Genomic DNA, 12,309 nt, shown 5'->3' with positions numbered 1-12,309 from the left:
GGGGGGCGGGAGAAAGCTACTCATATGGCCAAAACGGATATTATTAATTCATTGGGTTGGAAGTGCCAAAAATGCTTCTTACCTGTAACATGCGTGGATTAGCAGAAAACAGCCTAGAATGTGAGAATGCCAAGCTGGAAAAATTTAAGCTCCATAAAAATTACCAGAAGAATAGACGTTCAAAGAACTTGTGAGCCTGTGACACCTAGAGGGTCTTATCCGCAGTTTCTTTTCACTATTCCATTTCAGCCTTTTTTGGAAGTTTACAGTTTATGCTGCTTCACCAGACTTTTAGGAAGCCATTGAACGATGCCAAGAGAATATACAGGGATATAGCTCAATAGAACATGTCAGTATTCACATCCACTACACAGATGTCCTAACAGCTATATTCGTTTCACATTTTTGGTGGTGTTATTTGAACTCATCACAAACAATATTCATATAGAAGACATGTGACCCATGGATCCTCTATTAACATGTTAAATAGAGTTATCTCAATGAAAATTTATAAGAAAATGAACAAGTGACATCAGTTTGACCATCCATATAGAATTGTACACTAGATAATAACTCTTTCTTAATGTTGTTTGTAGTGTTTGCCTTGTCTTATCATAAAAAACGAGGCTGCTTACAAAATATAACCATTGGTTAGCATTTTTCTGTCAAAATTGTAGGTTCCTAATGGAAATTCCAGTAATGCAAAAATGATTGTTCTTTTAGTGCATACTTACCCTTTTAGAGGCAGATACATGTTCAGTTCACATTGCTAGAACTAGTAGGGTTGAACCGAAGAAGTAAGCAATCTGCACAAACTGCCACAAATGCACCACAGCACCAGCGATGAACTTCACTTTCTGCACCTGAACCAAAGAAAGACTCCCAGGTGTTGATATGATGGCTTTGATACATTTGCAAGTTTTAAAGATGACAAACATGTGATTGTACACTTTGACCTGCAGTATGAACTATGTTGATGTCCAAATATCTGAAGAGATTGCCCACAAGATCATGTTGAATCATAAGATCTGTTAAGATTTCCCTTTGGTTTTGTTTTATTTTTCAAGAAAAATGAGCCTTTTCACATAAGCCAATCCAGGTATAGGTGGCACAACATTGCCATGAATAAGGAGCAAAATATAATAGTAACCTTTAGTTGATAAAACCTACCTACCAATGCAGTGATGATCTCCATCTCATCAAAATTAGTACTAGCCTAAAGAGTGTCCTGTTCAAGGCTTCAAGCAGTCAACCAAAAACAAAAACGCTACTAGGAAAGTGCTCTTATCATGTGCTTTTCCTCCTAAAGGTTAAGCAAAATCGGCGAGTATTTTTGACAGATTTTAGAGTTGCAGCATTGATATATAGCATGGAGGAAAAATTGCCACGTTCAATCACTTATCATGTCGCATCTTATTCCGCAGGTACAGTAATATAGAAACCATGAAGCCCTCTCAGCTGTACTGTGGTTCAACAAGCAAGACACAGTGTTGATTCCACACAGAAGACAAGAGTAACAGCCGATCTTACCCAACGCACCTGCTTCTGTCCATGGAAAAAGCGAAATAGGAATAGCCTCTTACACAATTGCGGTGTATGCTGCTGATGGTGCTTCTTCCAATAATCAGTTTCACGCATGTGCTTGCTGTCTCACCATGAGTGGACGAATACGCTCCGCTTCCATCCTGTTTCGATGCTGTTGTTGTGAGGTGTCAGTCGATCAGTATGAGCATGTCAATGGAAAATATGGTCGCTTCAAGAATTCCGGGACTCTTTGCAGCAAGGCTGCCGAAAGATACATATAGGATATAGATTTAGCAGACGGGGTGAGGAATGACTCTTGCGAACTGTAGAAGCAGTAACATTGCTTGCTGCTGGCCGCACCATGAATTCCGCGATTCGAGCTTGCACGGCACAATTGGGTTGATTGATCCAGCAGGGAAGGAAAGGCTGGCCAGATGATTACCTGGATCGTGTCGGCTCCGGAGCTCCCGTCACGCGATCTCGACAGCGAGAGGAGGCGCGGGGCGAGCGGGCGGCGCTGATGGATGATGGCACCGCGCCCACGCGCGGAGCCATGGATTCGGCGGGTCGGAACAGGGCGCGGGGCGGGATGTCGCGGAGAAGGCGACCCGAGGGGCGGCGGGGTCCAGGCCGAAGGAGAGGTCTCGCCGCGGGGGAGGCGGGCCCGGCGGTCGAACGGAACGGTCGGAGCGCGGGCGCACGGCCGCGATTGGGGCCGGGCCGGCGCTGCACGCGGCACCAGCAGGGTGCTGTTGGAAACTTGGGAAGGCCGAAGGCACGGCATGGCGGCAGTGCCATGGCACCAGCTTGCTGTGGCGGCTGCCGAGGCCGCCAATTGGAGGCCCGCGGCCGCCGCCCGGTGCCGGGTTGGCTCGCACGGCTGGATCGGGGACGAGGCGGGCGGCAAGGTTGCCGCGTTGGTGGCGGCCGCCTTCGTTTGGCACTTGGCAGCGGGGTTCCTCCTGCCGTGGGTGGCTGGGTGCTCGCTCGGCGGTGGCAGAGGCAGTGGCAACCGGCGCTCACGGGGATGCTTTCACCTCGCCTTCAGGATCGGCCAGGCCCACCGCCGCGCGGCATCAGATCTCACAGCAACAGTTGGTGTCCACGGCGCAGGTTTGCAGGTAACAAGCAGCCGATGCATGGAGGAAGGAGGATCTGCAGCAGCACTGGCATCTCCTACTGGGCTACTGGTGGCGTGGCGGTTTAATTTGAGCACGGCCAGGTGTCCCGGGATGACGCTACGATTGGTCGCGTCGCGGCAGAAGAGAATGGCAATTTGTGAAGAGCGCATTGTGTCGCCGAGCATCTTTGTTCCACTGTCCCATGGCGGAAGAAACTACGGGCACCTCCAGTCCTAAATCGATTTCTGAAGTCAACGAAAACGAACACAAATTTGGTTCGGTAGCTCCTGTGCGCACATCGATTGATGGGTCCCGCATATTACAATAAAAAAAAAAGTATCCTTCAACCTATCCCGTGTCTCATCCAGCTGCCTCTCACATACATGGAGGTCGAGGAGATGCTCCTGGAAGAATTTTTTAACCGTTCAGTTCGACGCAAGTCTGGACATCGATTTTGTTTCTGACAAGCAAACATCGATGGCCACAGTGTGCTACGTTCGATTTTTTTTTTTTTTTTTTTTGCCAATGTTCGATTTCTCCACACACTGGAGCTGGCCTAATGGCAAGGCTGCGAAACCGTGTCAAGCATCCTGGTGGACGAGAAGCAAATGAAGTGAGGATGGATCACGTCATCTCGGCGGTAGCAACCGCACAATTGAAGTCAAGATTCCAGAGGACGATTGCTCTGTCAAAGTGTCAATTAGTTGGACGAACACTATGGGGTGTTCGGATGCCCTCCGCTAAACTTCACCTATCACATCGGATGTTTGATACTAATTAGGAGTATTAAACATGCTCTAATTACAAAACTAATTGCACAGATGGAGTCTAATTCGCGAGACGAATCTATTAAGCCAGTCCATGATTTGACAATGTGGTGCTACATTAACCATTGCTAATGATGGATTAATTAGCCTTAATAGATTCATCTCGCGAATTAGACTTCATCTGTACAATTAGTTTTGTAATTAGCTCATGTTTAGTTCTCTTAATTAGCATCCAAACATCCGATGTGACCCTGCTAAAGTTTAGCACCTCAAATCCAAACACCCTCTATATATTGGTGGTTATTGAAAATCCTTTGTACACTACTCTCTTCATGCTTTGAAGACATCCATGCAGATGTGGATTATTGATCCTCTAATTTAGCCTAGCAAATTTAAGGATCGAGCTCAATAAAAGTCGAGCTATAATATTATAAGATTTTAAACTAAAAATAAATAGGTAAACATGATTGAGTTGAATTATGAAGGAGACATGAAAGTCATGATCATTACCACCCCTGCATGCGGAACATGGAACATGATGGAATTAAGGTTTATTGCATGCAAAATTATGTTAATCGAGTCCAGGCAGGCTTCTTCTAGGTTTACGCCATTTCTTATTATTTTCACAGAAATTGGTAGAGTATTGTCCCTGGGAAATTGGCAAAGTACGATTTAGAGCTGAATCGCTTGTCCCTCATGATTCAACCATAGAGAGCAACCGAATCGGCATTTAATAGCACTATGAACAATACATGTCATGACGAGCAGCGATAGAAACGATTCGTAATTACAACCAATATTGTGGTGAAAACCTGCACCCGAATTACAAATGGTCAATAATATCCTCTCCACTCGGATACATGTTAGTTTAGACAATCGGTGCTGAACACATGGAAAGACCAGATTTTGTTACAGCAGCTGAAAAGGGCCTATAATGGAATTAAATATCCTGTAAGGCAAAATAATCAGCTAGGTTGTTGGTTATGACCAATCACGGTTGGGAGGCCAAGCACGGTTTGAGTGAGCTGGCTACCGGCATTTGTCTCGTCGGAAGGCTTGGAGGGCCTTTGCCTCTCATTCCCATGCTGCAAGGGAGCCTTTGGTTGGTTAGCTTGTGTATCTACAGGATCATATTCAGGTTTTCTTTTTTTCTTCTTCATCTCGCCAGCATTTCTTTTGCTGTCATCAGGGATTGCCCTTGAGCTTATTTCGCGAACCCTTTCGTAACTTTTCACTCCTTGGTTCAGTCCATAATCAGGTGGATGGTATGTGATGGGATTTGGTACGGGTGGTGGTACTTGTGACATAGGTCCACTTTGCATTACAGCAGGGTAGCCATCTTGCAGTTTAGCTGCTGCAGCCAGCTTCTTCCTCTTCATTCTCTCTTCGTTGCGAACCTAGATTAGTTCAAAGGAAAATTGTGAGCAACAGAATGATACAATATATTACATCAGCCGAAACAATTCTAATGTCACATCTGCTTCAACTTTTGATTCAATATGACAATATGTACAGATTAAAAATGAATGGGAAAAGGAATATTTATAGTGATAACCTTTTGCTGGTTGTGCAATAATCTTTTTCGCTCCTTCGATCTAGAAATGGCATCTTTGATTCCAACATTATCCATGTAGCCTTGCGGCCATAGCTCTGCAAGCTGGTGTAAAGAATATAACATTTTAGCATGATCATGACGATTGCAGATGCACTTAAGATCAATATGATATCAATAACTCCAAACCATAATTTTTTTTACGAAAAATATCATTTTTTGCATGATTCATTAAGTATTCAACATAACAATTGAGTTAATATTGCATAAAATTACAACCAAATTTGGAGAGAGAAATGGACCATTACAAAAAGCACCAGCGGGGGCAAGGCATTTTACAAAACCAGTATTTTAAACCCAGCCTACAATAATGTCTACATCAAAAGCATCTCTTGCTCTTCTATTCAAAATAAGTAACTAAACTGACCTCCAGTTCACAGATTGTGATCTACAATCCACATAAACGTCTTGGTAAAATTTACATCCAAGGAAGCTAGAGAAGCAATGGATTAATAACCCTTCCATATAAGATAAACAAATAACAGCCCATGATACAAATTGGAGAGAGAAAGAAGCATAACATTTAGTTTTGCCTAAGGGTATTAGTAACTAATTTGCTAAATCAGATTTATTTAGCAAATTAAGGAAAAACATAAGTCAGGTATGTTTCTGCCAAAAAATGACTACAGGGGGGTATGCTAATGAAAGATTTTCATGAGTGAAAATGGGCAAGCTTTCAACCATAATTGGTACAAGAGATCAAGTCAGCTAGTCAAAAAGGTAACAAAATTCAGATTCTAAAGAAACTTTTTAAAGGAAACCAAAATAAGAAATGAGTTAAAGCTTCAGGATCAATACCTCAACATATAACTTCCTGCTTTGAGGGCCCTTGTCTTCATCCATACCCTGATAAGGATTCAGATAGGATCCTGATCAATCCACTTTGGTTCTATAGAAACTCATCTACATGTTTCACTAACAATAACGATATAGAATAAACAAGAATCAAATATACCAATATGCACTTATACCTTCATCATTCACTAACTTGCAAATGTTAACAAAGTCTAATGAATGTTCCCTTGGGTGCTAAAGCCTTTTCAGGCTCCAAAAGAAAAAAAACATTATGTATATGTTTATAGGTTTATACCTCAACATAAAGATCATAGAGATCACATATTCTATCCTCCAATGCAGAATCCATTACAGACTTCCCTTTTATAGCTCTTCTTTCATCATTAGCAACCTGAAAATCATCAGCCGAACCATCCTGTTGTTCATTGACCTGGTAGCATGTTAATAACAGTATATATGTCATCAGACACAACGAATAAGAGAAAAATAATTAACAAGAGTTCAAATGTCAATAGGCTAGAAGTCCCACACTTGTCACCAATTATATCTTTACCTTTGACTTTGCAGCCACACGTGCTTTGATCATTTCATTGATCTCCATTTTTATACGCTGAAACCGATCAGCCTTCTCCAGTTTAGCAGATAGACCTGATTCTACCATTTCTTTCATGTTTCTCTGTTAAAAATAGCATTACTTAGAGATGGAAGCAGACATGCACAAGGTTAAATAATTGGTGTGGATATGTAGTTTGAGTGAATGGCCCAGAAACTAGAAAGTGATGGTCTAATTGACAATTAGATATTCTGGGTAGCTCACAGATTTCTTTTGACACCACATCAGGCATCAAAACATTGTATCGTCTGTTCAGTTGCTCTTGTTGTTTCACATCAATACTCTTATATTAAAGTTCCTGGACTCGGCGGAAGATGAGGGGCTCAGGTTACTGTAGCTACAGTTAGCTGGCTGACATGCAGGACCCACCATAAAAAACAATCTCCACCCTTCTAGAGCTGTCCAGCGGTTCTCCTTAATCCTGTACCACCACGACTTAGCTGTGCATACCGGAGCCTCCTCATGAAGGCCTGAACCGCTTCTACTCCGCGCCATCGCCTCCTCCGCCGCATGGCTGGTGCCGAATATCCCAACACCTGCGCCGCCGGTTCCGCGGTGGGGTGACTACTCCGCCTCCTCCTCTGCTTCCCTCTCTGGCTCGCTGCTATACATGCCGTCCGAGCTCAAGACCATGGCCAAATTCAAAGGTAGAAGAAGCCAAGAGGTTCAAATCAGGACCAATGGAAGCCAAATCGAGAAAGAAAAGTGGGGATCTGAACAATAGAGGCTTATCAAATCCATTTTACTCAACCAATGGCCAAATCATTCACTACAGGAGGCAGGTTTTTCAAGTTGCTCTACGGGAAGAAAGAGAACGAGAGAATGGCTGCCACAGAAGGAGGACGGAAGGGGAAGAGAAGATATTTTTTATGGGGTTCACGTAGAGAGTGGATCTTAGTGTAGCACGATATAATTTTCTATAAAGATTTCTTCTTTTACCTAAACAAACTAAGATAAAATGAATTATGCCTGATCTTTATCTCAAAAGTATCAAAATTTCAAATACAAATAAAAGATATAATTTAGTTCAACTTAGTTTATATTATCTTTAGGTATATATTTTCATCTGACCTCATGAAACAAAGCTTTTAGTCAGGTGAGTATTTTCTAATTCATGAATAAGACACAGACCGGCAAAGTGTAGCAGGCTAGCAGCTACTACTATGAAAAAAAAGCTACCTGCGTCAAAGAATTGTTAACTTCTTAACATCCTTTCTCAATCCTAAGAGGTTGGTCCTGTAGACCACCAGAGACTATGCCCACATTATACTACCATTGTAGTTGTATTCATGGCATGTGGGTTCAATATACTATTTTTAATAGGTACATCTTTATATTATTTTGGTCAACATATTTGGTGCAGGAGCGCAAAGCGCGCCAATCTAACTAGTTGTCTTATATTGACCTCACAGATCAGCATGGGTTGTGGTATTTGAGTACTTGAATTACCAGATGATGATCACTTACCTCGGATCAGTAAACTTTCGCAGCATAAAAGAAGTAACACAGATAAACATTTAAGGGCATGTGCTGGCATGCTCGAAAAGTATTCTTTTTTAATTACTTGTTCTCTTTCACATTTGATGAAAAATAACAAATTGAGAAGCTTTGCCAAAATATGCCCCAAAAAAAATCCACCCCACCCAAACATTTTCAAATGCACATCCTCTTGGATTTGTCTAACTTAACCAGTAACACATATACAGGTATTAGAAGTGATCATTTCTCAAATATACAATTAGTTTACCCCAAAAAACTGATCTTCATGATATATTGTCATTTTTGCTAACATATATTAAGATGAACATAGGGCAACGTTACAAATTGAAGATAATTTCAGTTTTTGAAACATCTTTTTGAACTGAATAGGTAACCTTTTCAATTTGAAACAAAAAGAATGATGAATCAAACGTAAAAAGACAACCCACTAGTGCCCCACGGTCCACGGTACAAAGAAGTCAAGCCAAGATAAGTTCATTAGCTTCCATCACTAACCTTCAGTGTCCTGCGCTGCACAAGGTGTCCAACTATGCCCATGAGGCGATCCATCAACTCATGTTCTTGGATCTTTCCTTGATTTGCCTACACCATACAACAGTATTACGGACAGCTAAAGTAACCACAAAGTAGTCGAGAGGATTATCCATTGTTTGAGTGTGTAAGAATCGAAATACTAGAGAATCGTGTTAAGTACAAAAAAAAGAAAATTGCACCAAATGGACACTGCAAGATTTTGAAGAGCGACCACTTGTTCAATAAGCTAGAATTTTAGAGAAAGCAAAACTGCATAAATCAATGCATATATGTGGTATGCAACCATAATAACTTTTAAAATTCAGGCAGGAGTATCCACGCTTGAATTCTGAAGTAAATTTGGCTGTGGTGCTACGTACCGATAACCTTGCAACCTTGGCAAGCTTTTGCTTCACTTCTTGAGGCAACCGTCTTTTAACTGCTGCATGGCCATTTGGATCTACCTCATTAATATCGATTGTTGGTGGTCTATCTGCAAGGAGAATTTCAAGCATCTGAAATTACTTCCAGCACTACTTCATCCACAGAAAGACTTCAGCACATTAGAGGAATACTGTAACTCACATTCAGCAACAATCTTCTGGAGATCCCGAATAGCTCGCTCAAGCCTGGTGCCTTTGGGTTTAGTACCTGAACCCTCCCTACCAACAATTGGGTTCTGAAAACAACAGAAAGTGTTGAGTTAGATAGAATATATAAATCTTTGCCGATACAGGTAGAGAGAATATAACTACATGAGAAGTGGGTTGAAGCCTTTCACTTGTGCCCACAGAGAGAATATGACTGAGAAAAAGATTCTTACCACTGTTTGTGTAGAATAGACAGCAGTACCCATAGCCACAACAGGATATTCACTTGTTCCACATTTCCCTTTGCGATAGATTCTATTTGATGAATCATGATTTTCCCTGCTTGCCTTTCTTTGTTGGAAATCAAGTTGCACTGAAGTGCCTTTATCCCTGTAAGCTGAACCATAATCGTAGGTCTCGCTGGTTTTTGACTTATGTGCATAATCAAGAGGTAGTAACATGTCGCTGCTTTTTGACTTATGTGCATAATCAAGAGGTAGTAACAACTCTTTATCTCCATAATCAAGAGGTAGTAATACATCTTTATAATCTTCCAGGTCACTTAGCTCCACAGGAGCATTTGAGGCATCCTTACTGATCTTAGCACGCGCTGTAGCATCAGCAACCGCAGAGAAATCAGATTTTCTTTTAAGGGCTCCTCCAGGACCACTGGTTTTGTTCTTCACCACTCTGTTGTCCTCAGGGTATTGACCATAAGAACCTACGCTGCTACTGGCTAATTGCTTCCCTGCCTGCACAGTGCCTCTTCCAGAGGATTTTCCAGGCACATCACCAATACTTAAATAATCAACTGGAGCATTGGTCTCAAGATAAGTACTCGAGTCCTTTCTTCTCCTTTTTTTTGGAGCGATATTTGTCGATGTGCCAGGGTCACTGCAAAAGAGGATCAAATTGATGAATATTCCATTGGTGGCTTGGTGCTGCCATCGACATAGCAATGCAAGTGTACAAGAAACATGTAATGATGTCACTTTGATCCATTATTTTGATTAAACTGATGTAAATCACCATCCTAACATCTACAAAAGCCATGTGCAGATTAACCATTTGTTATTCTCATTTTTGTTCTGACTACTATGAGCTTATTCTCAAATGCCCATGACATTTTTTTTATATCGGCCAGCACATAATGTATGTCAAAAAGATTAAAACCAATACCAATTGCGCTGCTCAGAAAGGATGGCACACGCATTAGCAGAAGGATGTGGAGCATAAATGCTATTTGCATATCTATGTACTCCAGATTAAATTATTTGAGGAACCTTACATCTGTTCCAGCTTTCCTTTGTTCACAAAATACCCATCGTGCTTAGTTTTCAAATTATCGACTTCAAAATATTCATCCTACAAAGAGGCAAACATGAAGTAAATTAGTAATAAAAAGGAAAATCCATTCTCCAGTGATATAGCAAAGTTAATGGTGCACAGAAACATGTTTTAAATATCTCATGAAAAGCATATTTACAGGATGACTAAATCACACAACAGTTTCTGTTTAAACTGTGCCACCATATATCAAAAAAAAAGGTAGGCATCAGGTAGTTCAATATGGTGTAGAAATATTTAGAAGCACCTTTTTTCAGACATAAGCTCAGGTTTTGACTTGTCATATATATGATCAAATATTCTATTAGAGCTCAAGTGGCAATGCCACATCAGAATAAAGATTTCTCCTACCAATAAGCAAAGAGTTCACAAAAGGTAGAACAGGGGATCAGGGTAAATATTGATTAAAGAAATGGGTACATCAAGCAATATTATTTGATGTAACCTACACACTAACTATAGCACGTACAAAATCAAGTCATTTGAGGCGTCAGATTTAACAAGCATAAAGCTGGGATCATAAAAGATCCAGAAGCAACAAAGACAAATTTGTCTAGACATAAGCAAAAAAAGTTTAAATGACTAACCAATTCAGCATCATCAATAAAAGAATCCTCAGTGTCATACTGATCATCATCTGGTACATCGTCAAGATCTTCTTCGTCACTACTATGTTTGCCCTGGCAATTTGGATATGGAGTCAAAACATCATGCGTCATGAACCTGAGATCAAATTAAGCCCAGTGTTTACTACCATGTAAAGGCGCTCAATTTTTTCAATGACTGCATTAAACCGATTTGGCTGTGTTGGATCCTTTGGGTCACTTTCTGCAGGATGTGCCTGATTCAAATGATAAAACAAACTAGATGTTATATGCAGGACTTCTTTAACCTCAAACAATTCAGTAGATTCTAGATGCAGAAGCCAAAGTTTAATAAACTTTTCACACTGAATATTGAGAACATCATTTCATGAATGGTAAGTTTATGGCATGAACATGTACAACAATGTATCAGGATGAGATTTAACTAATTTGGGAACAGAATAGTTCTGGCACATTGACTATCAACGTTTTGGCAGATTACAAAAGAGGAGAACTAGTAGTCAAATTCCAGATACCAGAAACAGGCACTAGCTACAATACTGTAGAACATCTCTGGTCTCTGGAAGATAGAGCACAATCACCTAAAAAAAAGATACTAGTTTAACCAGAACAACAGAATGTAACCACCCTGTGTTCATAAATCAACTATTGGCTGTAATTAAGAATATCATTGATGTTGTCCACTACAATCAGGGTCACTACAATCAGGTTAACTATATAGCTTTTGTGCCCTTTGCCATCTTTAGATAGCATCTCTTACAAGGGATGACATGTTGCTGTCTACCAAACACGAAAGAGCCTTTACGTTTCATCTTCCAGATCTTTACCGTCAGGCCCCAGAGAATCATCCTATTTTCATCTACTCGAAAAGCTAATAAGCAGCGCACAAATTACAGCAACACGGCAGGTAACCAACCAACACGCAACAACCACAACAGCACTGCTTACCGCACCGGATGGGCCCGCGTGTGCGGGGAACGCCGGCTCCGCCGCCACCACCGGCGCCGCGGCCGCGTTCCCGGCCTCCCTGAGGAGCTTCTTCCATGACACGATGGTGGTCTCCCCGGGCCGCAGCTCCACCGTGAACAGCTGCCTCCGGCACGCCGCCGCAGCTTCAGGGACCGCGGCCGCGGTGGCGGGCGGCTGCTGCGGAGCGAGAGCGGGCGGCGCCGCGGCAGGGGCAGGGGCCGCCGCCGGAACCCTAGCTGCGGCGGCGGCGGCAGGGGCAGGGGCGGAGGAGGGGGCGGCCGCGGGGTCTTCCATGGCGAGGCTTGGGGAATTTGGAATTCGAGAGGTCACGGCACTAGATCGAGGGAGCTAGG

At 42.1% G+C, this 12,309-nt stretch overlaps 2 protein-coding genes across 8 annotated transcripts in view; both read right to left on the bottom strand.

The window, feature by feature from the left end:
• LOC105914508 (PHD finger protein EHD3) overlaps positions 1-2,860 on the bottom strand; it is a 6,639-nt gene extending 3,779 nt beyond the window's left edge. Inside the window, exons 1-5 of one of the 7 annotated variants that reach the window (XM_022827008.1) lie at positions 1,967-2,850; positions 1,171-1,696; positions 957-1,042; positions 735-863; positions 83-134 (exon numbers count right to left, since the gene is read on the bottom strand). In XM_022827008.1, coding sequence (XP_022682743.1) covers positions 83-134; positions 735-754 — 72 coding nt within the window. In that variant the 5' untranslated portion in view covers positions 755-863; positions 957-1,042; positions 1,171-1,696; positions 1,967-2,850. Of the gene's footprint in view, positions 1-82; positions 135-734; positions 1,786-1,966 lie in introns of all 7 variants that reach the window. The other 6 variants (XM_022827009.1, XM_022827010.1, XM_022827006.1 and 3 more) reach the window with 6 other exon arrangements.
• A 1,286-nt stretch (positions 2,861-4,146) lies between these two features.
• Positions 4,147-12,303, bottom strand: LOC101765842. Its single transcript, XM_022826862.1, has 13 exons — positions 11,936-12,303; positions 11,137-11,223; positions 10,970-11,062; positions 10,324-10,400; positions 9,269-9,929; positions 9,031-9,124; positions 8,826-8,938; positions 8,428-8,514; positions 6,373-6,495; positions 6,115-6,249; positions 5,823-5,870; positions 4,968-5,069; positions 4,147-4,809 (listed from the first exon to the last, which is right to left on the bottom strand). Exons 1-13 carry the CDS (start codon positions 12,248-12,250, stop codon positions 4,378-4,380), a joined length of 2,367 nt encoding a protein of 788 aa, XP_022682597.1. The 5' UTR covers positions 12,251-12,303; the 3' UTR covers positions 4,147-4,377.
• Positions 12,304-12,309: the final 6 nt, after the last annotated feature.

Source organism: Setaria italica, chromosome V (genome assembly GCF_000263155.2).
Source record: "Setaria italica strain Yugu1 chromosome V, Setaria_italica_v2.0, whole genome shotgun sequence".
Classification (NCBI taxonomy): Eukaryota; Viridiplantae; Streptophyta; class Magnoliopsida; order Poales; family Poaceae; genus Setaria; species Setaria italica.
This window is presented reverse-complemented; position numbering and strand designations above follow the sequence as displayed.

Bases quoted from the DNA above. Each gene is read 5' to 3' on its own strand.
- LOC101765842 (XM_022826862.1), bottom strand. From the start codon at position 12,250: ATGGAAGACCCCGCGGCCGCCCCCTCCTCCGCCCCTGCCCCTGCCGCC. The intron at 6,496-8,427 runs GTTAGTGATGGA...TATTTTTAACAG, and splicing joins TGCAGCGCAGGACACTGAAG to AGAAACATGAAAGAAATGGT. The intron at 5,871-6,114 runs GTATAAACCTAT...AATCCTTATCAG, and splicing joins TCTATGATCTTTATGTTGAG to GGTATGGATGAAGACAAGGG.